Source organism: Rhinichthys klamathensis, unplaced genomic scaffold (assembly GCF_029890125.1).
Source record: "Rhinichthys klamathensis goyatoka isolate OS25496 unplaced genomic scaffold, OSU_Roscu_1.1 h1tg000430l_1, whole genome shotgun sequence".
In the NCBI taxonomy this organism is placed as follows: Eukaryota; Metazoa; Chordata; class Actinopteri; order Cypriniformes; family Leuciscidae; genus Rhinichthys; species Rhinichthys klamathensis.
In genome coordinates this window covers 823205-846579 of record NW_026606926.1, presented here as the reverse complement: position 1 = coordinate 846579, position 23375 = coordinate 823205, and the positions used below count along the sequence as shown (strand labels likewise).

Sequence of the window (23375 nt, the reverse complement as noted above, 5' to 3'; positions counted from 1 at the left end):
GCATTTCATTATAATCCATCCATCATCTTCACTGTTCTGTGTATTTTCTCTTAGGTGGAGAGAAGAAGAGTGAGGTTGTATCTTCTTCTGCCACGTCCTTCACCATCACTGATCTGCCTGCAAGTTCTGCCTACAAAATCCAGGTTTCTGCAGTGGTCAAAAGCAAAGAGGGAAGCCCAGTAATGGTGACCGCCCGCACCTGTGAGTCTGCTTGTGTTCATGTAAATGTAAAACAGTAAGCATGCAAATGTAAGTATTTTGAAGAAGAATTGCTGTTGTGTTACAGTGGATCTGCCCAAAGTGACTGGATTTAGTGCTCTGAACACCACCGACAACAGCACTGTACTGAACTGGACCAGAGTGACCGGAGCGTCAGGATACCTGCTGTCCTGGAGACACATATCAGGTCAGAAACAGAAGCATCCAGACTGCATCCACATTTACTCAAAAATCCCAAATGTGCACACAGAAATATTTCTGTAGAAATGAAGGATATCTATGAACATGCAAACACATGACGTCACGGGAGAGTGAAATATTTGTATAGATAGTATATATGGAATAGGCCTACTGTATATTGGTATTTAAATTAAATTTGTTAAAATCCATGTTAAAAATTGTGCACATTGGCTGATAATCGGATGACAATTATAGATTATTTAAATATCATATATTTTATTATATAATATATATAGAGGTGATTAACCTAGCTGAAACCTGGCTCTAGGTTCTACCACTGCTCAGATGTTTTAGAACAAGGAGAATGACCGTTTATTTGTTAATGAGTGTTGCTAAATGGCAGGGCAAAACTAATTTCAGATAAGCTCTTGTAATAAGAGTTCCTCCCACAAAAGCCATTTTGTCTCATATGAGACATAAAAAAGAAGAGAATAGACAGCGTAGATAATGTCATGATGAGATCTGTGATTCATTCCTGTTATGGCGATGACGTCAACGAAGCCTTCTAATGAGGGTGTCCTCTACTTGAACATGAAGGTTATGAGGGGTTTAAAGGTGGCTTTTATTCTTAAGCTTTTGACTCTTACAAGACTGTCATCTTCTTTGAGAATGCTTACATTTTTATGTTTTCTTGAACATTCTTGAAGTGTTTAAACTGGTATAAAAGATTTATGACGTATCTCAAGTATTTTGAGTCATTTATTTGATCATTTTGCAGACAATAGCCTCTCCCAGATGTTCCAGTTTTTAGTGTCCTACTCCTGTTTAGTCACATTGATGGTGACATTATTCTGTCCTAATGCAAATGCCTCTCTTTATGTTCTGTGTAGAGGTGGACTTCTCCTCTGATCTGCTGAGCTCTGGCTTCACCTCCTATAAGATCCGAGATCTCCAATACGGCAGAACCTACATCTTTTCCATCAGACCACTTTATGGGGAAGTGGAGGGTCCAGTCACAACCATCACTAAAAGGATCTGTAAGGCCTTATCTCTGCAAATATCATCAGCATTTTACATTTTTAAATGCTAATCACTTATATCGTAAGGAATGATCGATGTGTTAGACACATCTGGCGTACATTATGTTCTCTGTTCATGTCATTATGTAGTATCACAACTCATTATTTAGGAAAGTGTATGTATTTTTAAAACACACTACCGTTCGAAAGTTTGAGGTCAGTACGTTTTTTAAAATTAGTAATTTAATGTGTTTATCAAATGTGACAGTAAAGACATTTATAATACAGCAAATGATTTCAATGTCAAATAAATGCTGTTCTTCTGAACTTTCTATTCATCAAAGAATCCTGAAAAAAAAAATCACGATTTCCACAAAAATATTAATCAGCACAACTGTTTTCAACATTGATAATAATAAGAAATGTTTCTTGAGCACCAAATCAGCATATTAGAATGATTTCTGAAGGATAATGCAACACGGAAGTAATGACTGCTGAAAATTCAGCTTTGCCATCACAGAAATAAATTACGTTTTAAATGATGTAAAATAGAAAACAGTTTAAATGGTAATAATATTAATGTTTTACTGTACTTTTGATCAAATAATTGCAGCCTCTATGAGACTTCTTTTACAAACATTTAAAAATCTGGTAACTCTTTACTACCACATGTCAACTGATTTTAACCCTACCGGTCTACGTACGAGTCCCAACGGCCCAAGGACGGAATGGACCTTTTATTTTTTGATGGACTAGCTAGAGTTAGTTAGTTGACATGTACTGTAGGTGCAACATTACTTCAACAGAATGTGTTAAATGGACCATCAAAATAAAGTGAAACCAAAAATCTTACCGACTGCAAACTTTTGAATGGTCGTGTATACTAAAAGTAAACACTGGTTTATTTGAGCTCAGGACTTTGTTTATGCTCATCTTACAGTGGGAGCTCCTTATCTCATTCCTGTCCAGAGCTCCACGCCGGCCTCTGTCTCCGCTAACACCAAGAACAACGACATGCACCTCCACACCACAACCAGAAACACTCGCACCCCAGTGGTCAAAGCCCCCAGCACACCCACTACCACTCAGAGACTCGCTGTGAGGCCTCAGATCACAATCGGTCAAACGGCCTCAGCACTGACCAGAATTACTACAGTAAATGACCAAACCACCCTGTCTGTCGAGACGCCCCCACCTGGACCAGGTCATTCAAATTAAATGTTGTTTCAATCAGGTTTAAATCAATATTTTGCACTTAAAATGTATAAAATTCTGCTGAAGGTATGTTTTAAAGGGGGATTTAAGGGATTAGATTTTTTTTTATGCACCCAAAACAATCATTGTTTAGTTACTCGTGACCTTTTACCACCCTCTCAGTGACCCTTAGAATAAAACAGGCTTTTTTTGCTTTTCCTTTTTATACTTGTAAATGTCCCTTTTGCATGTGAAATTTTAAACAAGAACCCTTTCTAACAGGCAGCTTTAAATATACTGCTCAGTTTGCTGAAATATACCACAAAAATAGACTATTAATCGTTGTTTTCCCATGTTTTGAAGCTTATAAGAAGTGCAAGATGTGCACAAATAAGCGACAGGTGCTATAAGATTTTTTCTTCTTCCTGTTCCTTTTTTTTTCATTCATGCACGTTATGAATGAATGAATGAATAAACATTTATGTATGACTTATGACTTATACATACTTATGACTTATAGTACCTGCCCCCCCCCCCCAATCATTTATTGTGATTGTGTTTCACTTATTGTGATTACCCAAAAAAAAAAACTTATTATTTGATGTTTCAGTCATTAAAAAATTAAAGGGCCGGTTCACACAAAAATACAAATTCTGTCATCCTTTACTCATCCTCATGTTGTACCTGTAAGACTAAAGATATTTTGAAAAATGTTTGAAGAATGATCGTTTCGGCCATTGACTTCCATTGTATGGACAAAAACACAGAAGAAAGAAAGTCATACAGGTTGGGAACATGAGAGTGAGGAAATTATGACAGAATTGTTTTTGGGTGAACAATCCTTATAACTGAATCTCCAAAAGCAGAAATTTTACTACACTGTCTAATACACTGTAAACAATGCGTGAATGTGTTAATGCCTTTTGTGCATCTGTCTGTTAGTGTGTGGCAGGGTGAAAGCAGATATTGTGTTTCTGGTCGATGAATCCTGGAGCATTGGTACTAATAACTTTGGCAAACTGAAGGATTTCCTGTTCAGAACCGTCACCTACTTCCCCACTATAGGACCTAAAGGAACACAGGTAGGACATGCTAATGCTCTAGCATTTATTAAATTAAGAACTTTACACCTCATTCGGTATCATTCTGTTTCTTAGTCACTGAATCAATAGTCTCAATCATTTGCTCTGATCAAACATCTAATGCTTTATGTGTGGAGTGAACCATCTCATTAACTTGCCTTAGATAGCAGTAGTTCACTACAGTGATCAGCCCAGGATCGAGTTCAACTTTAACTCTCACAAAGACCGCAGCTCCGTTTTGAGAGCACTCCGAGAAGTCCACTATGGAGGAGGGAACACAAAAACAGGTTTATATGCACATTTAAAGTTCAAAAATTGTTGATGACATAGGGTGCAATCTGATCTGAAATTTGACGATTGTGAATGTGTGTGTGTAGGTCGTGGGATCAGCTATGTCCTTAGGGAGATGTTTCAGGAGTCTCTTGGTATGAGACAGGAAGTCCCTCACCTTTTAGTGTTGCTGACAGATGGAAGAGCTCAGGATGATGTAGAGCCACCGTCCAGAATAGCGCGTGCTCTGGGTGAGTAATATAAACTGCAATACAGGAATAGCCAAACATCAATTTATGACTAAATATACAGTGGTGTGAATAATTTATTACCCCCATGCTAAAGTTGCCTAAAAAGAGGAATAAAAAATCATCTTTTGGAAATTGATCTTAATGCCTTAATTAGAAAAATGAGGAAAAATCCAACCTTTAAGGACACCAATTTTCTTTGTGTATGAATAATGTATCATAAATAAATAAATGTTCTTCCTTAAAATACAGGGTGCATAAGTCAGGCCCCCCCTATGTTAAATTCCCATAGAGTCAGGCATATTTTTATTTTTAAAGGCCAGTTATTTCATGGATCCAGGATAATATGCATCCTGATAAAGTTCCCTTGGCCTTTGGAATTAAAATAGACCCACATAATCACATTCCCTTCACCATACCTTATTCATACACAAAGAAAATTGGTGTCCTTAAAGGTTGGATTTTTCCTCATTTTTCTAATTAAGGCATTAAGATCAATTTCCAAAAGATGATTTTTTATTCCTCTTTTTAGGCAACTTTAGCATGGGGGTAATAACTTATTCACACCACTGTACACTATCGTTCAAAATTTTGGGGTCAGTAATTAAAAAAAAAATGTTTTTGAAAGAATTCTCTTTTGCTAACCAAGGCTGCATGTATTTGATAAGAAATACAATGAACAGTAATATTGTGAAATATTATTACCATTTAAAAATAACTGTTTTCTATTTAAATCTATTTTTTTATGTAATTTATTTCTGTGATGACAAAGCTGTATTTTTAGCATCATTACCCCAGTCTTCAGTGTCACGTAATCATTTAGAAATCATTCTAATATGATGATTTGGTGTTCAAGAAACATTTCTTGCTACTCTTATTGTTGAAAACAGTTGTGCTGCTTAATATTTCTGTGAAAACCATGATACTTTTTTTCAGGATTCTTTGATGAGTAGAAATTTCAAAAGAGCGTTTATTTGAAGTAGATATTTTGTTGTATTTTTGTATAGATTTTTTCTTAATGATTTTTATTGTCAATTTTGATCAATGTAATGTGTCCCTGTAAAAAACAAATCGCACTGATCCTAAACTTTTGAATGGTAGCATAAGTATTATTTACTACTTAATACTTTATGACACTTTAGTATTCTTTAGTAGTAGTAAGGCCGAACTTTTTCTCAGTTTTTGGTATATTTGTGTTTTAGGTGTCAGTGTTTTGGCCATCGGCATCGCTCACGCAGATATTGAGGAGCTGAGGAAAATCGCCTCCCCCACCACTTACAAGAACATCTTCTTCGCCAGTGATTTTGACGATCTTCCCTCCATCGAGAGAGAGTTTATCAGCAGCATCTGTAGCGAGGCCTTACTATCAGAGTTCAAACAACAGGACGAGGTGGGTCGTGCAGATCAGTGTGGAGTAATGGGTAATAATTTCACTATACATACTGCAAAAGTCAAAATTGTATATGTCTTTGTCGTAGTCTGCTCAACTGGACACACCTACAGATGACCCAGAAGCTCTCGCTAAACCAGAAGGGCCCAGCAGCTGTCCGCTTAGCTGCAAGGTAAACGCTTCCTCTACATCCTCATTACAGCTGTCACACCATGTCTTATATGAAACCTCATTCCCAGTTTGTTGTTGTTCACAGGGTCAGAAAGGAGAGAAGGTAAGCGGCTACTGTGTTACTGTGTGCGTTTCGAACATAGAATTATAACTGATGACATGATAATATCTAATTTCTCCGCTACAGGGCGATGGATTTGGTCATGGCGGCTTGGTATGTTCGACAGTTTCAGCTCTTTCCTTCTTTCTTTCTCTCTAATCTCAATGGCTCACTTCATAATTCTGTTTGAACTCTGACAGACAGTCTTTCTCACTTTGTTAGAGGCCTTTACTAATGTAACATCAGTATTGTTATTGCTCATACTTAGAAATAGGGGTTTGAACAAACCCTCAACCCTAAAGGCCTGTTCAAACCAAGAATGATAACTATTAACTAAGTATTTAACTTATTTAGCTTATTGAGGTGTGCTATAACTTTTCTTAGCAATAAGACTAGTGATATTTGGCTGACATATGATCAATTGGACTAAAACTTCCCATAGACTTACATTGAAAGAGTCATTTTTAGGGACCAAAGTATCACAGAGACTTACAGTGGGCCCTTTTGACTTATATTAGGCTTAAAAGTTTAGAGCTTAAACTTAGTTTTTCATCTAATATTTATATTTTGTTTTATTTCAGCTATTTTAATTAACAAGAATAGTCTTAGTTTTAGTTAACGATAACAACACTGTTTTTGCACACACAATTTCTTCAGAAAATATAAAAATTGAGTGTCTTGCAGTGTATTTTTTTTTTTTTTTAAGTGTGTTTCTGGTAACACTTTAGTTTAGGGTCCAACTCTCACTATTAACTAGTCGCTTATTAGCATGCATATTGCTAGGATATTAGCTGTTTATTAGTACTTATAAAGCACATATTAATGACTTATTCAATTTCTGCGTGACCATATTCCACATCCCTTAATCCTACCCAATACCTAAACTTAACAACTACCTTATTAACTATTAATAAGCAGTAATTAGGAGTTTATTGAGGCAAAGTTGTAGCTAATAGTGAGAATTGGACCCTAATCTGTGACCGTGTTTCTTTTTCAAATATTTTTCTGTGGACATAGCGACTCAAGCAAGGCCCGGATCATTATGACTCATTCTCTCTAAAGGTCAAAGGGGAGAAGGGTGAGCGGGTGAGTACATCCAACATCCGAAGAATGCCGTTCCACAGCACAAACTTAAATAAACCTAAATAAAACACCCCAGTCCTCTTTGTAATTACACACTTATGTTTATGTTAATTACTGGAGCATTTATTATTTAAACCGAGCCGTTCTGGTAATGATGAGATTGTTTTTGTGGCTCGGTTGTTGTTTTAGTAGATTAAAGGATTAAATCTAATTAATAATATCACAGATCTTTCTCAATGCGGGGTGCTATTCATACTTTCATTTTTTTCTCTTTCTGTTATCTCTTTGAGAAGGCGACACATGAAAGTGCTTGTCATATCAAAGCGACTCTTTGGAATAACAAATGAAATGTGACAGGTCTTGCTAACAAGATCAGCATTGTTGTAGATATTTCCTTATTTATTTTTGTGATATGTATCCATGTGAATGCGTGGATTTTATATTGCTCTATATTTGATTTCAAAGCAATAAATGCACTGAAGATGTTCTGATGTTCTATTTGAGCAGCATCAAACAATTTCTGTATTTGTGTATGTTTTGTTTTGTTTGTTTGTTATTTTTATCTGTATTATTCCCAATCCACACCCATTTATCAGGGTCTTCCCGGAACGGATGGCATCCCAGGGTTACCAGGACGACCAGGTAGAACCGGACCCCCTGGTTCTCCTGGACAAAGGGTAATGGATGAATTAAAATGCAAGCATCAGTCTAGTACTGCAAAATATGTAATGAATGTATCTTATTGAGAAGATTTTGTTAATTAAATGTGTAAATGTGCCTAAACAATCTCATAATCTGATTAAGGGATCACCTGGAGTTCCTGGTGACATGGTGAGTGTCTCATTAAATCTCACAATATAAAAACAGTGTAGGTTCTGGTGGTATTTAAATCGGTATATTCTGGAAATTGTAGTTAGTTCGCTCATTTAAAGCATGTACGCAATGTCCTACATATGTATATCTTAGTAGGAGCATTGGGAAAGGTGCAATTATGTTAGAGTGATTCACAGAGGGAGAAATGAGGAATGATTATGACTAGTCAGTATAGAGTATTTTCCCCTATTTTCTTTAAAGTTTCACCCTTTTTTATTACATGCCTCATGTTTTAGACAAGTTGATTATTCTCTGTGTGTTTGTGACAGCGATTGTGTCTGTGCGATCACTCTTTTTTCCACAATCTTAGGGGCCTCTTGGTAATACTGGACCTAAAGGGCAGAGAGGAGAGAGAGTAAGTTTAGACATTGATAATAATTTCATAATGTTGGTTTTAACAAATAAATTAATCCTATTTAAATCAAGTTTACTTATATTAACTTTATCTTTTCACGTAGGGTGAGCCAGGCTATGTGATGGGAGGTATGGAGGTTATTCCAGGGCGTAAAGGAGAACCTGGATCTTCGGTAAGTGATAGTATCATACTAAATAGCTGTGTTTAACTAGTTTGCATAAAATGAAATAGATTTTTTCAAGGTTTTCATCTTTTCTTTCTCTTGATTAAAAGGGCCCCCCAGGTGCTCCAGGGGTCCCAGGGGTATCAGGTCCTCCAGGACTCCCTGCTCAGCCTGGGCCTCCGGGGTCTCCTGGACTCTCTGTTAAGGTTAGTATGAAATATTTTGAGGATGCACACATGAAGTAGTCTATATTATAATCGGTAACACTTTATTTCGATAGTCCACTTTAGACATTCTGCTAACTTTGCACTACATGTCAGCTAACTCTCATTATGAATAGACTGTCCAATATCTGCTAACATTTTATTTTGATGCTTCGCCAACAGACATTCCACTGAATAAGTAACTTTGCAACAACATGTCAATTGTCAACGTATTCTACTTACCCAAACCCTAACACCTAACCCTGATCTGAATACAGTATATATAATAATATCATAGTCTATATTATAATCTCAAGTTAGTTGTGTTTAGTGTGGCTTTTTAAGTTACAACTTAAGGCTATACACAAGGTTACATGCAATATGAGTGGTAATGACCTTATTAAGCATATAAAATGGCTCGAAAGGAGTTTCAGTGTTTGTTTGTTTGTTTTTTACTTCCTCTTAGGGCGAGACTGGAGAATCTGGTCCTAAAGTAAGACATCCACTGCACAGGCAACATTTTACCATAAAATATACATGCAAAATACAATGTGTGATTATAACGCTTCTCACACTCTCTAGGGTCCACGTGGAAAACCAGGTGCCAAAGGAGAAAAAGGGGAACATGGGAATAATGTTAGTGCATGCTCTCTTAAAGCTACACTGTGTATTATTATTATTATTATTATCAGATTTTAAAATACTTTCTCCTATATTAATATGCAAGAACTAGGTCTATAAGTAAACGATTTAATAGGTTGATTGAAATAATGAAACAAGTCATTTAATTTGATCTTGTGGATGTGTCTGTCTAGGGTCTAGCGGGTTTACCAGGGCCAGTAGGAGTGGATGGACTTCCAGGAATTCCTGGTCAGAAAGGGGAGAAGGTGGGTGAGAATAAGGGGTAAAAATATCTCAAACAGCTTCACGTGTCATTTTGTCTTTTCAGCAGTGATGTAAAAGCTATTTTAAGCAATGGCTTCCTACAGCTTGCACAGGATAGTTGAAATGCATAAATTAAATCTCTCTGCTCATCTGCCTACTATCGTTTTGGAAGTCTCATTGTTCGGAGTGCTGTAAAAAATTGCCCTTCCTCTCTGTCAGAACTGCGCAAAGCTAAAATTAGTGCAGCTGGTTGTTTGATTGAATTTCTTTTGTGTTAATCATAAAGGGAGAGGAAGGTATCGGAATTCAAGGTGTCCAAGGTCCTACTGGGCCAGCTGGAGAGAAGGTACATGTTTCTGATATACACAAACCACATTTATTATTTTTTTAACTTATGTATGTTCTGCTGTCAACAAATCTTAAGAGTAATTAATGGTAATCATTTTTCAGGGTAATACAGGACTACAAGGCCCAAAGGTAAGCATGTTGGATGTAAAATCAATGGAGAGTGACAGATGATTGTCTCTTGCAGTGTGTAATTTGTAGTTTCCATATTCATCCAAAGGGCGAAGTAGGAATCCAAGGAGTCCAGGGAATCGCAGGCCCTCGGGTTTGTCAGACTATACACAACCATTTCACCATCAAAGTGTTTTATCTGTCAATTCATGCTGTTAAATCACATCTGTCTTCCACAGTGAATCAGCATGAATCTTTTAACCTTAGATGCAATCTTGTTTAATACATGTTAAGTGCTTCATAATGACGGAGGTGTTTCACTGTTGTTGTGTTTTTAGGGGAAAAAGGGTCTTAAAGGAGATCAAGGAGACAAGGTATTAATTTTCTCAGGCACATAACCGATTAGCTTTTCCACCATGATTAAATCTATCACGTCAAGTCAGTGCTTTTGTCTAGTGCCGCTGCTGCTCTGTATTTCATTTAATCATACATTTTCAACATGTTCAAAATAAGGGAATGTGAACTTTTAAAAAAAATCAAATGCACAAAACATCATAATGAGAACATATATTGTTCATGAAAAGATGCAGAATTCTCTGGATTATGATTGGCTAATTCTGTCATTCTTTGGTCAAATACTTTTGTATTATGATGCTTCAGTGTATATTTTACTGTTTGGCAACCTTGACAATCTACTACACTATGATAGTTTACAATCTCTTGTATCACTCCTCTGGCTCTTTCCTCTCACATAATAGAATATTTTCATCTCAAATCAATGTCATTCCAATAGATTTGTTTATTTGGTAAACAATCATGTTATAAGTTGCATAATGTATAGTCAGCTGGTCATAAAACCTGACCACCCTCTCATATGTATTTTGCAATAACCATCTGATTTTAGATTCATTTTTTGACACCTGACATTTGTTTTCAACTACATAAACTACAAATGTTAAATCCTTCAATGTAATCAACAACTGCATTTATTTGACAGGGCGAACGTGGGGAAATCGGGCCAATCGGGCCTCCAGGAATTGCAGTAAGTTCATCAATTTTACCTCTTCACATCCCTGAAAAATATAAATGGCAACTTCAGGAAAAGGTCAGATGTGTGATGAACCAGTTAATGGATTTAAATCACTTCCCTGCACTTGAACGTTTTAAAAAAGATTTGTTAAAAAGTTAAATCCTTATTTGTTTGTTCGCTCTTCAAACTTTTCCACTCTGTATGGTACTGTTGAAGTTCTATTAAAAGCAAGAATGAGCTGTAGATCTCTGGGGAAATTAAAGGAGTCGATTAAGAAATAGGAAAACCGCCTCCTAGCCAGTGATGGACTCCAAAATCCACGTCAAAGCTCCAGATCCACATTATCGACCTGATTAAAAAAGGAAACACCTGGATGGAATCTCCACCTAATAATGAGATAATTACATGTGCGAAACATTAAGAACTACTATATTATTATATTCTTCACATGCAACCTTGTCACTGTGTTCATCTCTGGCAATTCAGACTTTCAGTTACTTTCAAATTAAACTTAGGCAGTCATTATAAAACCTAAGCCCTCAGAGAGGAGATCAAGGAAACATTTCTAACAATTCGACTCCTCATTATCGCTCGGTTCTCTCAGAAACAGTCCGGCATGATAAAACGTTTGGTTTGGAGCTCTACCGCAGCTCACAGAGAACCAATACTCCTCTCAAAGCACCTGAGGTCATTCATATTTGCTGAATACTAATTTCATAATTCTTGCAATGATTAGAGGGAAAGCTTACTTTTTCTTTTTTAAACTTTAGGGCTTCCCTGGAGCTGCTGGACGAAAGGGTGATGAGGTGAATCTAAACTCTTTTCTTCATTTAATCAAATTTAATACTTCTACATTACACTGCCCAAACTATGTGGACATCCCCTTCTAAATAGCAGTTTTACAAACACCCTACATGATAATCAAATATACAGCAATGTAGTCAATGGCTTTCAATTTTTCACAATCTTCATAGGATGCCATCATTTAATTGTCCCTGTAATCTGTGTAAGATTGTGTCCACAAGTGAAAGTGGCTTCTTCTCACATTAAGTGTCTGTAGTGAATTAATACATGTAAATCTATGACATCAGCACTTATAGAAGTGTAGAGTTAAACTGTGTGTGATTTATATTTCTGTGCTTGATTTACAGGGGCAGCGCGGTGCTCCCGGTGACCCAGCTAAAGGGGTACAAATGATGCCTTGGCTTAGTGTCTCATCCAACGCATTGTGTTTTTACTTAAAAATACACTATTGCTAATATTTCCCCTCACATTTCACAGATACTTGGTCCTCCAGGGAAAAAGGGTGCCAGGGTAAGATAATCAAAAATCAGTTTCAAATATATATATATAAAAATGTGAACAATTGTCTACTCCAAACCTGGTCATCTTTGGGTCCCACAAACAGATGCTGTTTTGTTGTTGTCGTTTTATTGTTTTGTTTTTTGAGCTCATGACTCAAGTCAGAGATTTATTTCCCTTTGGGTTCCCTTCATCTCCATTGATGAAAACAAGCAGTGCATCCAGCTTAAACACGGTTAATTAGTGCCGTGAGCATCGATATGAATCCAAGAGCTCCTCCAGGTCTGCGTGTCAATGAACAAACAAAGCAAAAAAGGACAGTATTACAAACTAATAATGTTTTGATGCAAGCCCCCAAACACTCCAGGGGTCAAATCTGTGATTTGCGCATTTCATTAAAGGTTTTTAGGTGACAACCCAGATTGGCCAGTCGGTGATGTTTGTTGGTTGGTTACATGTTGTTTGAAATGGTCAATAGTAGAGAGATTTAAGCTATGTTATTTTTTTCTCCCTGAACTGGATATAAAGGGGGATGTCGGACAAGTTGGACCACTAGGACCACAAGGAATGAAAGGAGATCAGGGTGATAAAGGTGAAAAGGTAGGTGTTGGTTTGTTGTTTTGGATGTGAAAGAACAATTTATTGCATTTATTGATTAGCTGCCAATCTGAATGTACTGATTTATTGTCTTCTGGGTTTTTAAAGGGCAATCCTGGATTTGGAATCCCCGGTCAGCCTGGTCCCAAGGGAGATAGTGGAGAAAGAGTGAGTGTTTATGAGACTTAGAGTAAAAAAAAAACAAATCAGTAAAAATAGTAATATTGTGAAATATTATTACAATTCAAAACAGCTGTATTCTATTTTAATGTATTTCAAATGTAATTTATTCCTGTGATGTCAAAGCCTAATTTTCAGCATCATTACTTCGGTCTTCAGTGTCACATGATCCTTCAGAAATCATTCTAATATGCTGATTTGTTGCACAAGAAACATTTATTTTATTATATTATTATTTTTCTTTATTATTTAAAAAATTGTGCTGCTTAATATTTTTTTCAGGATTCTTTGATGAATATTAAGTTCAAAAGAATAGCATTTTCTGAAATTGACCTCTTCTGTAATATTTATGTCTTTACTGTAATTTCTGATCAATTTAATGCATCCTTGCTTAATAAAAGTATTAATAAATAATCTTTCAGAAAGAACAATCTTACTGACACCAAACTTTTGAACGGTAGTATAGATAATGACATCATCAGCCCACAGGAAGTCACATGATTTATTAACATCCACTATAAGGAAACTTTATTTTCCAATTCTCAGTGTTTTGTATGAAAATAACATTTAATCTTTGTCAAGATGGCTTGTTTTTCCCCCCACATCAATCACATCTTTTGTGTCTTCTAAAACGTATATATATATATATATATATATATATATATATATATATATATATATATATATATATTGACAGATATGTTTTAGAAGACACAAAAGATAAAAAATAAAATAAAAAAACATCAAACAATATTTAGACTGTTCTGTCTCACTTCTTTTTTTATGCACAGGGTAATGTTGGATTATCAGGGAAACCAGGGCCAAAAGTAAGTTTGTTATGCTCTTGATTTTAATACCTGTGAAATTCTGTCAGACTACAAAAGTGATTGTGAATCATTGGCAAAGTGAAGGCATAAAATATTACATGAAACAGATCAATCACATGAACACTTCCTTTGGTTGTGTCCAGGGCAATGATGGGTTCAAAGGAGAGAAAGGGGAGGTGGGTGCAGGCAACCCTGGTTCTCCAGGACTAAGAGGTAAAGATGTAAGTAAATCGAGAGCCCAGAGTGACTAATACAAGAAGTATGTGAGTGTGTATTTGCGAGCACGTGTGTACGTGCGCTTTGCATCATTGCGTTAAGGATATTAGAGATTTTGAAGGGGTCATTTTGTCATAAAATCCCCATTGTTCGCTTTTTAATTAATGCTTCGTTCATTCATATTTAATTAAATGTTCTGCTTTCATGGATTTCAGGGTGTGCCAGGACCGAAAGGGGAGGTGGGATCAAGGGTGAGACTACACAACAAGCAGCACAGAAACCCACACCTTCACACACTATCATGTTTTTCTAGTATGGTGGAGACTTTCCACTCACTTCTATTGTTTTTATTCTGAGCTAATGATATTTTATGTCCCCTAAATCACACATTAGCCTTTTTGCATGTTTATTAAGCTGTTTGTGTCTTTACAGTGTAGATGTTTATTTATTGTTTATTGTTATGTTAATTAACTTTTTTTTGTCACAGGGAGAGTCTGGTTCACCAGGAGAGCCCGGAGAGAGAGGTGTCAAGGTATTGTCTCTTCTAAACCCCTAAATCAAAAAGATTTCTCATACATTCTTGTTCTAATGTCTCTCTTTGTTCAAATCAGATATTCTGTATTGGCCCGTTTGTAATAATTTCACCCTCCCCATATAAAATGTACACCTCTCTATGGATAACACTAGTTGCTTTTGTTGCTCAAAACATTAAGCCTGCCACTCAAACTTCTCCTCATCTCCAATGTCAGGGCCCTCTCGGTCTTCCAGGACGACCCGGTGACCCTGGGGGAAAAGGCGAGCCTGGAAAATTAGGGTTACCAGTAAGCAGCTTCCTTTATTTTACAATTTGTATTCAATCATTGAACAAATGCTCTTGTGAAGCACTTTCAGAGTGCCACTGAATTATGAACCATACTAGCACAGAATAGTCAATACTATGAATGTCCATATTTTTCAGGGTCCAGAAGGACACAAAGGAGAGAGAGGCGAGCCGGTACGTGCTATTAAAAAGCACAAGAATAATTTTATTTTGTATACGTGTTGTATACGCATTGGCTGGTCATGCTCTGTGCTCGCATAACAGAATCTCAGTTTTTCTTGTCATGCTGGGGCTCTCCAGTGATAAATTAAAGAGCAGGAGTCTCCATATTAATATTGTATTCTCTGCAGGGGCTGCCGGGACCACCGGGACATACTCAAGTGAGTTTTACTGTCCTTACTGGGTATTACAATCAAGCTATTTAACATAAATACATATTAATGTGATCATGTTGTTTTCGGTTGGTTGATTTAAAATACATGGTTGTTACACATTTCAAAAGCTGTCAAGATAGTATTGTTTTTTTTGTTGTGTCCTTAGAAGCACCGCTTGAGGTGTTAGGTCACTTTTTTGTCATTTATTTGATTGCCCATTATTCATTGTTATCTTTGTTAATACAAATTGTCAGTGACTTCAGTTTCTCATAATTCTTCTTCCCTAGTTTACCACATCAGACAACACCATTCTCACCAGGGCCATTAAGGTAAAGTAAGACATTTAGAAATTCATACAAATTTACATATACACAACAACAATCTAGGAACCTTCAGTCAATTGTGAGTGTTTGTATTTGGTGTCTTTAAAGGGTGAACCCGGTGAGCCGGGACTCCCAGGACTTCAAGGGGAGATAGGACGTCCTGGACCACCTGTAAGTGACGTTTTCACATCCTATATTATTAAAATCAAAATGATATAGGTTACATTTTTCTTTTATTCTGTTTTAGGGTCCTGAAGGTAAACCAGGACCTCCAGGGAATTCATTGGTTAGTCACTACAGTCATAAATAAACTTCATTTCTGCATACTTTTTGCATTTTGTCAGTTTTTCAGATGGCATGTCTTTTAATTATTGGAGGATGAAAGACTTAAAAACGCATCATTTAATGAAGCTCAATTTTCTTTCTCTTCTAGTTTGGATCTAGTACAGGAAGGGATGGCCTGGATGGTCTATCAGGAAAGCCTGGATCTAAGGTTCGACTACTTCCTGTTTCAATATTTCTGAAATATAGTGACGGCTAATCATTCTCTTTCGTATGTACTGTTGTAATTATTTTCAGTTATAAGTAACCATGTGGTTGTGTATGCGCAGGGTGAACCAGGACAAAAAGGGGACCCAGGACCAGTGAGTAGGCCTAATAACAATTAGTTTGTGATCATGTATCATGTGATTCATATTTTACATTTCAGTGTCATTAACTGAATTGCAGGGTGTGCGACAGGTGTACAGTATTAAAGTGCGTCAAAATACACAATGTCTGCTAATGAGTCTGTATAGGACCCTTTTAATGTGTCATTTTGCTGAATGAAAATGGAGAATTTAGCTTAAATAGTCCAATCTGTCACATATATGCACTTTGGAGAACAGATTATTATAATAATTATAGTTAGTGCTGTTCTGTGTGTGCGTGTGTGTGCGTGTGTGTGTGCGTGTGTGTGCGTGCGTGTGTGTGTGTGTGTGTGCATGTGTGTGATCCAAATCACCCCAAAAGGATTCAGTAAAAAAAAATATATATATTTATTAAACAGAAAGGAGAGAAAGGAGATGGGCGTGCTGGGATTACTGGTATGCCTGGTTTACCTGGAACTCCTGTGAGTATATAGTAGTAACATTTACAGCAGATATAAGCCATAATATCTCTATAATAAAGCTATTAATTTCCTTTCTTTTCTTATGTTCTGTACTTTCCTCTTTCAGGGCAAACCTGGTGTTGATGGGAAACGTGGAGTAGCCGGAAAAGATGTACGTTTTATATATTGTTGTAGCTCTTAATGCTTTTGGTAAAAACCTTTATTTTTATAAAACTAAACCATTTGTTTTTTCCAGGGAGAACAAGGTTCAAAGGGTGATGAAGGAACAAAGGTGGGGAAACAGACTGATATGAACTTTTCCATGGTTCCATTATCCCATTAAACCCTATTTAAGTTTACATTTATTTGGCTAACATCATTTTTTATTTGAATGCATAGGGTGAAAAAGGTGAACCTGGTGCAAATGTAAGATATCCAAAATCAACCGTTTTAAGCAAACTGTGGTATAATTAAATGGTTTGTTTAAATCTATTATATGTTAGGTATTTTTGACATTTTAACTGCTTTAGGGAAATGAAGGCCAAAAAGGAGAGCAAGGATCTCCAGGCTTGCCAGGTCCTCCCATTGTTCTCCAAGAGGTAAAAGTTTGTTTTGTTTAAGCTTAGACAACATTGTATTTGCAGCCATTTCTGTTGCTAAATTATATTAATTTTTTTTTCACAGGGTATGTCTATTGAGGACATAAAAAAAGCATTTCCCATACCAATGGGTCCCCCTGGTGCGGCGGTGAGTGTCTCACATTGATAGCCTTGTGAATACCTCTGCTTTACCAAATAATCAACACATATATCAAAACATGTGACTGCAGACCATTGAGACATTTGGATGCAAAGACTATTAGGCTTTTATGTTTTTGAAAATCATGAGTTTGAGGTACTTTTTTAGCCCTTATGTGTGTTTCTGTGTGTAGGGTCCTCCTGGGATGAAGGTAAAGTATAAATTGACAAAAATCCTTGAAGAAATGAAAATATTCTGAGGCGATATCTAATTTTTCTCTTTTGGTTGGCAGGGAGAGAAAGGAGAGATGGGTTTGAAAGGAGAGCAGGTACCAAACCTTCTACATCTCATTGATTGCATTGAAGTTATCCTTTAATGTCTATGTTGCAGAAGGTATGATAGTGGGCACTGTATTATTTAACAGGGTGATGCTGGCCCACCTGGGAGAGCTGTTGAAATGAAGGTCTTCTCAATGCCTATACATAATTAACCTCATTACAAAAACTGATCTTACGTGGTGTAAACATATTGTTTTGTTCTATTTCAGGACATTGAAGGATTGTTTGATTCATATGGTATTAAAGTAAGTGTGCTGTATTTAAACAGTTTGATTTTAACCCTGCAGGAATGTTGAAAGCACAGTGTTTGATTTTCTTACATAAATGGACTTCATTACTAATTTAAAAACATATTTAAAAATGAGGGTTCTTTTTAGGCATGATGCCTGGAAATATTTAAATATTTGTAGCTAGATTGAGTGACTGTCTATTTTTACTGATATCAAAATACTAAATGTTAAAAATTTAAATGACACTACATTTGTGCAATAGGCGTTTTACTAACTAATAACAAAATCTAATATAATTAGCCCTTAGATTAACCTTTACTTCAGTTTTGATCAAATATTAAGCTTTAATATTAAAATTAATATGTAAGATTTACTATTTCATATTGATATTAAGCTTTTGCTTTAATATTTAATATTACTACTGAAAACATGCTTTATAAACAAAATATAAATAATTGTAAAACATTATGAATATGATAACTGCAATATTCTCAATGGAAGCTGCATTCATTACATCCATAACATATAAATAATTTAAATAATTTTTTTGTTTTGAAAATCAAGTTACTCATTAACAAATGTGAATAGGCCAGAAAGGATTTTAAGCTTTTAACTGGTTTATAAAAGTCACTCCTACATTATTAACCATTATATTGTCATCTTATGCATTATGTATTTATATGAATTCTGACTATTTTGACTTGCATAACACTACAATACCACAGTACCACATTTGCAATAAATAAAAACACACTTCCCAGCTGTCGCTGCTGAAGGCCTTGATTGACAGGCTGCTTCAGGATGGAATGGAGGAGCTTCTTCATGAGATCAGCACCAGCAGAAGAGTGAAAGGAGACAGACAGGAGCCTGACTCCAACGTCATCACCGAATACACCGTGAGTAGCCTCCTAAACATACAAAACATCTCAGGAAAACAAATTACTACTGTATAACAATGATAAACACTGTGAATTCTAGTCAGATTTACCATGCATACCTACCATCAGCAATAGTGTTATGGCTATATTAAGCTTATTGAATAATGAGAGCGCACTCTAATCCACAGAGCTCAGTAAAGTACAGTCACCCACAAGAGATATTACCTGATACGGATTTGATTGAGGAAGAGTCTGACCTTGAAGAGGGGCAGATACCTGAACCCAGTCCTGTAAGCAAACATTTGTTCCTCTGTCAGTATTTACAGCACTGTTATTCATAATCCATTTCTAACCTAACATCAACACTTTGTTTTTGTTTTCTTCAGATTTAGGCCTATACTTGATTGATTTGCTCTGATGTAATGTTGCTTTTTCAAGGAGTAATATGATATTGTCCCCCTCATATGCTGATTTAGTTCAAGATAATTGAATCATTTAAACATTTAATGAAAGCAGTACTTTTGTTGTTGTTGTTGTTGTTTTTAATGTGGCTTGTGTTGTCTTTTAAGGAGCCTGCGGCTGAAACAGAGGTTGGCCCTACCCTTTGGACCATCTCTACTATTCACAAAAAGACTGACCTCAGTAAAATAAAGGACAAGTTTGTAGATGTCGAAGAAAAGAAACTCTTGAAAACCAACTTCAGTGATGTAACACCTTTAAAATTTCTCCAAACCAACACTTCCTCTGAGAGGGTATGTTCAGCAGTGATATTAAATGTAGTTTATTATACTGAAGCTGAGTGTGTTGTTATTTTTAGACAAGATGCACTCCATCTAAAGGATAATGTCAAACACACACCTCAGAACTTAAGCATTTATACATTTTAAATCAATCAGAGCTCATCAATTAAATTTAAATTTGCTGTATTTAGAATGTTAAAATGATTGGATTTTGATTTGTAATGTCTTTTTTTCTGATTTACTTTAACATAATACCATTGAATGGCTACTTTTAAAACAAGTTTCGATCATTAAATCGATCCTTTTTTTTTTTTTGACAGCTGAGTTCTGGGAAGGTAGAGGTAAGTATGGAGACAGTTTTCCACAGCCATGAGGACACAGGGAAAAAATCATCTGGAGAAAAGAAGAAAGGCAGAGAGAGGGGGAAGGTAAAGTGAGCTCAATGTGTTATAAATGAGTTTCAGTAACAGTTCTGTGTTGTACTTATTGTAAATTGGCAGGACATCACTTAATAAAAGTCAAATTAGCCATAAACATGTTTTGGCTATTAACCCTGTAATGCCTGACATGTGAAATAATTAGGCAAAATCTAATAATAATAATAATTAATTAATTAGAAATAATTAGAGAAAATCTAAACAAAAAGTCTTTTGTGTCAAAGTGTTTTTGGTTGAGTATCATATTTGATGCATCAGGCTTTCATGGCTCATATTTGTGTATCAACTATGATACACAGGAGGCTTTATAGGGTTAAACAGACAAATATCTTTATACTGGAAAATTTGAATCTGTGCAGTAATAGTAAAAGCCTAACCAGACATAACTAGAACTAAACATTACAATTAAATATAATAAAAAATCATGGCTGCTAACCTCCTAAGTGTCTCTAAATATTTCTGATGATTGTTATTTAAAGCCTTCTTATGAATTATGATGCTTCTCAACTGCTAAACTCTCAACCAGGGCAAAGGAAATAAAGGACGGCAAAAACGGCAAAGGAAACGTTTGGTAAATGTTTCATCATCGCATCTAACCTGACATGCACACATCATTCACATCTAAAGAAGCTTAACAGTGCTAAATAATGTCTTTTTTTCTATTACGTTGAACTTTATTTTTGTGATTACTTAAAATGTTCTGATATGCTAGAGATATTATAGACTTGTCTAAATATGACTAAATATTTCATTAAACAAGCATAAACCCTAAATAAATTTTAAACATACTCTTAAATCGAACATTAAATGCACCTGTGGTTTGGCCATAATCGTAATGCATTAATAATTTAACAAATATGCTACAAATTTCACTAATCACAGTATTACTATTTTAACTAAAAGAATAATTCACCCAAAAACGAAAATATGGCTTTAATGGAATTAAATTTCTCCATAAAGCATGATTACCAATATTGATATTTAGTTTAGTCTGTAATGTGTAAAACTAGCCTCCTAATATGTAAATGTGTTACTAATCTATTCTCTCTCAGTTTTGTTTGTTAGTTTGTTTGTTCATTAGCATCAAAACAAACCTATTTAGCTGATCATGTTCTATATTCATCATTAGAAGGCAGAAATCATTTCTCTATGTATGTTCAATTACAGGAAGACCAAGACAACATGGAAGAGGAGGTTGAGGAAGCATCATATGATGATGAGGAATACAGTCTTGAATACGAGGTAATTCTAGTCTATACAGTCACTATAGTATAGTGAATACGAGGGAAGTCTATAAAGTAGGCTTTATAGGGTTAAACAGACAAATGTATGATCACATGATTATACAGTATGATGTGAAATCTAATGTAAGACAGGCAAATACACTGATGTGATTCAAATCACATCAGATTTGATCTATAATTTGTCTGTTAGTATTCACACATGCATAATTAGCTGAATGGAACCTGACATATCAGCCTACACTAATACGTTTACCTCATATCTCCCTCACCCACACCCACACTGGAGAGTCCAATCACAACGTTCACATCGCAATTTAAAAGACTTTAATATATTACTCCCACTCCCCAACCTAAATAAGAAACCGTAATCACAACATTTCTAATTAATGTTGATTAATTATTCTCATAATCTCTCAGCTTTCAGTTTATGTCTTGAAACAAATGGTTTACACACTGTAGGCGTTTTTCATGAACTTTTCACATTGATTTGTAAATGTTTTGTGTGTATCATGATAGGACGAGCTGCCCACAAAAGAGCCTTTTCCCTCTCGAGAGGAGGAGGAGGTAAGCGTTATCAAAACCAAATCAAATAAAATATAACACAATATACTCATAAATTTACAACTGAAAGCACTATTGCAGACACAGTCACAATTTAGATACATGCATGTTACAGTGCCATCCTTTTTCCTCAATACTATACGGTTGTATGATATGCATCGAGCTAAAGTTTTTTCAGCTGGAACCTGTTTTTTCCTCAGCTAAAATTCTCAGCAACAACATCTTTATACACACAAGAAAATGAGGTAAGAGTAACTGCTTAACCTTTCTTTTTAATACTATTAATCATTTAAAATGTTAATGGTTGCATAGGAGCAGGGCATTTTATGATGTTCCAAAAAAAATTACAAATGCACACAGGGTGAGACAGAAACATCTTCTCGGATTACACAGTCTCCAAAGGAGATCAGACTGGTAAGAATATACACTACCTTTCAAAAGATGTATTATGTTTCTGAAAGAAGTCTCTAATGCTCGCCATGGCTGCATTTATTTGATGCAAATAAAATACAGAAAATTGCAATATTGTGAAATATTATTACCATTTAAAATAACTGATGCAATTTAATATATTTTAAATATAATTTATTCGACAGCAAAGCTGAATTTTCAGCATCATTACTCCAGTCTTCAGTGTCACATGATCCTTCAGAAATCATTCTAATATGCTGATTTGCTGCTCAAGAAACATTTCTTATTATTATCAATGTTGAAAACAGTTGTGCTGATTAATATTTGTGGAAACTGGAAAACATTTTGAACAGTTCTGAATGCATATTTTAAATAGACACCTTTTTAGGATCATTTTAATCTACTGTAATTTAATTTATATAATTCCCTTATGACAAACATGCACCATCATTTGTCCCCTTTGCACAGTATGGCTTGCGACAAGTATGGTTGATAGAAAAATGTCCTCTCAATTTGTTTCAGACGGCTCACACAACTCCAGCGAGTCCCCTGCTTTCATCAAGAGTAACAGAGCAGGTACTTGTTCGCATTTCAGCAGCTTAATGTATATGATATACACATTAACTTATTTTTTTGTGTTTCACAGAAGCCACCTGAAACCACATTATTATCAGTGATAAATACAACACAAACTGCAGAGGAGGTAAACGTTTGTCTGTGATTTTGCTCTGTTTTATTCCACAGCTCAGTCTTGCATGTGGCTTTTGTTTGAAGCATGAACTAACTACAGCTTTGGGAATCTTTCCTCTAGAATGTTTGTTGGACACTTTAGCTTGCAACTGATGAATACATTTGAGTTTAGCATGCGCTTTTAATTAGCATGCATATTGTAAAATGCCTCTTTATGTTTTGCATGACAAAATCAATGAATTTCACCAGTGCAAACAATATTTTGCGTAAGTTCATATGCATTTTAAACAGGCAACTTTAATGTATAAGTATAAAGTGTGAGTTTCAAGAACATAAAAATGTATATATAACGAAATATCATGAAGTAACACACTGACATCCAAGCATGATTCCTCTGGTTTGTGTACTTGCAGAATGAAACATTAAACACGCTTCATAGTCGCTTTTACAGATTAGCT

The 23375-nt window shown here is 35.6% G+C and overlaps 1 protein-coding gene across 1 annotated transcript in view; it reads left to right on the top strand.

Annotated features, from left to right (window-relative positions):
• The window catches only part of col7a1l (collagen type VII alpha 1-like), a 61540-nt gene that overhangs the window by 21592 nt on the left and 16573 nt on the right, over nucleotides 1-23375 (top strand). Inside the window, exons 18-81 of the mRNA XM_056235784.1 lie at nucleotides 55-201; nucleotides 287-406; nucleotides 1290-1436; nucleotides 2359-2622; nucleotides 3555-3694; nucleotides 3858-3981; nucleotides 4072-4215; nucleotides 5415-5602; nucleotides 5691-5774; nucleotides 5859-5876; nucleotides 5961-5987; nucleotides 6891-6959; nucleotides 7553-7633; nucleotides 7761-7787; nucleotides 8140-8184; nucleotides 8288-8356; nucleotides 8458-8553; nucleotides 9017-9043; nucleotides 9133-9186; nucleotides 9366-9437; nucleotides 9722-9781; nucleotides 9886-9912; nucleotides 10001-10045; nucleotides 10230-10265; nucleotides 10889-10933; nucleotides 11692-11727; nucleotides 12073-12108; nucleotides 12203-12235; nucleotides 12752-12823; nucleotides 12929-12988; nucleotides 13792-13827; nucleotides 13971-14048; nucleotides 14259-14294; nucleotides 14531-14575; nucleotides 14793-14864; nucleotides 15002-15037; nucleotides 15214-15243; nucleotides 15525-15566; nucleotides 15669-15731; nucleotides 15808-15846; nucleotides 15994-16053; nucleotides 16172-16204; nucleotides 16609-16671; nucleotides 16778-16822; nucleotides 16907-16942; nucleotides 17050-17076; nucleotides 17181-17249; nucleotides 17335-17397; nucleotides 17582-17599; nucleotides 17681-17716; nucleotides 17813-17851; nucleotides 17936-17971; nucleotides 18718-18852; nucleotides 19023-19124; nucleotides 19404-19586; nucleotides 19895-20002; nucleotides 20538-20582; nucleotides 21179-21253; nucleotides 21772-21819; nucleotides 21898-21902; nucleotides 21995-22061; nucleotides 22177-22230; nucleotides 22750-22803; nucleotides 22874-22930. Of these exons, the coding sequence (XP_056091759.1) occupies nucleotides 55-201; nucleotides 287-406; nucleotides 1290-1436; nucleotides 2359-2622; nucleotides 3555-3694; nucleotides 3858-3981; nucleotides 4072-4215; nucleotides 5415-5602; nucleotides 5691-5774; nucleotides 5859-5876; nucleotides 5961-5987; nucleotides 6891-6959; nucleotides 7553-7633; nucleotides 7761-7787; nucleotides 8140-8184; nucleotides 8288-8356; nucleotides 8458-8553; nucleotides 9017-9043; nucleotides 9133-9186; nucleotides 9366-9437; nucleotides 9722-9781; nucleotides 9886-9912; nucleotides 10001-10045; nucleotides 10230-10265; nucleotides 10889-10933; nucleotides 11692-11727; nucleotides 12073-12108; nucleotides 12203-12235; nucleotides 12752-12823; nucleotides 12929-12988; nucleotides 13792-13827; nucleotides 13971-14048; nucleotides 14259-14294; nucleotides 14531-14575; nucleotides 14793-14864; nucleotides 15002-15037; nucleotides 15214-15243; nucleotides 15525-15566; nucleotides 15669-15731; nucleotides 15808-15846; nucleotides 15994-16053; nucleotides 16172-16204; nucleotides 16609-16671; nucleotides 16778-16822; nucleotides 16907-16942; nucleotides 17050-17076; nucleotides 17181-17249; nucleotides 17335-17397; nucleotides 17582-17599; nucleotides 17681-17716; nucleotides 17813-17851; nucleotides 17936-17971; nucleotides 18718-18852; nucleotides 19023-19124; nucleotides 19404-19586; nucleotides 19895-20002; nucleotides 20538-20582; nucleotides 21179-21253; nucleotides 21772-21819; nucleotides 21898-21902; nucleotides 21995-22061; nucleotides 22177-22230; nucleotides 22750-22803; nucleotides 22874-22930 (4328 nt within the window). The remainder of the gene's footprint in view (nucleotides 1-54; nucleotides 202-286; nucleotides 407-1289; nucleotides 1437-2358; nucleotides 2623-3554; nucleotides 3695-3857; nucleotides 3982-4071; nucleotides 4216-5414; nucleotides 5603-5690; nucleotides 5775-5858; nucleotides 5877-5960; nucleotides 5988-6890; nucleotides 6960-7552; nucleotides 7634-7760; nucleotides 7788-8139; nucleotides 8185-8287; nucleotides 8357-8457; nucleotides 8554-9016; nucleotides 9044-9132; nucleotides 9187-9365; nucleotides 9438-9721; nucleotides 9782-9885; nucleotides 9913-10000; nucleotides 10046-10229; nucleotides 10266-10888; nucleotides 10934-11691; nucleotides 11728-12072; nucleotides 12109-12202; nucleotides 12236-12751; nucleotides 12824-12928; nucleotides 12989-13791; nucleotides 13828-13970; nucleotides 14049-14258; nucleotides 14295-14530; nucleotides 14576-14792; nucleotides 14865-15001; nucleotides 15038-15213; nucleotides 15244-15524; nucleotides 15567-15668; nucleotides 15732-15807; nucleotides 15847-15993; nucleotides 16054-16171; nucleotides 16205-16608; nucleotides 16672-16777; nucleotides 16823-16906; nucleotides 16943-17049; nucleotides 17077-17180; nucleotides 17250-17334; nucleotides 17398-17581; nucleotides 17600-17680; nucleotides 17717-17812; nucleotides 17852-17935; nucleotides 17972-18717; nucleotides 18853-19022; nucleotides 19125-19403; nucleotides 19587-19894; nucleotides 20003-20537; nucleotides 20583-21178; nucleotides 21254-21771; nucleotides 21820-21897; nucleotides 21903-21994; nucleotides 22062-22176; nucleotides 22231-22749; nucleotides 22804-22873; nucleotides 22931-23375) is intronic.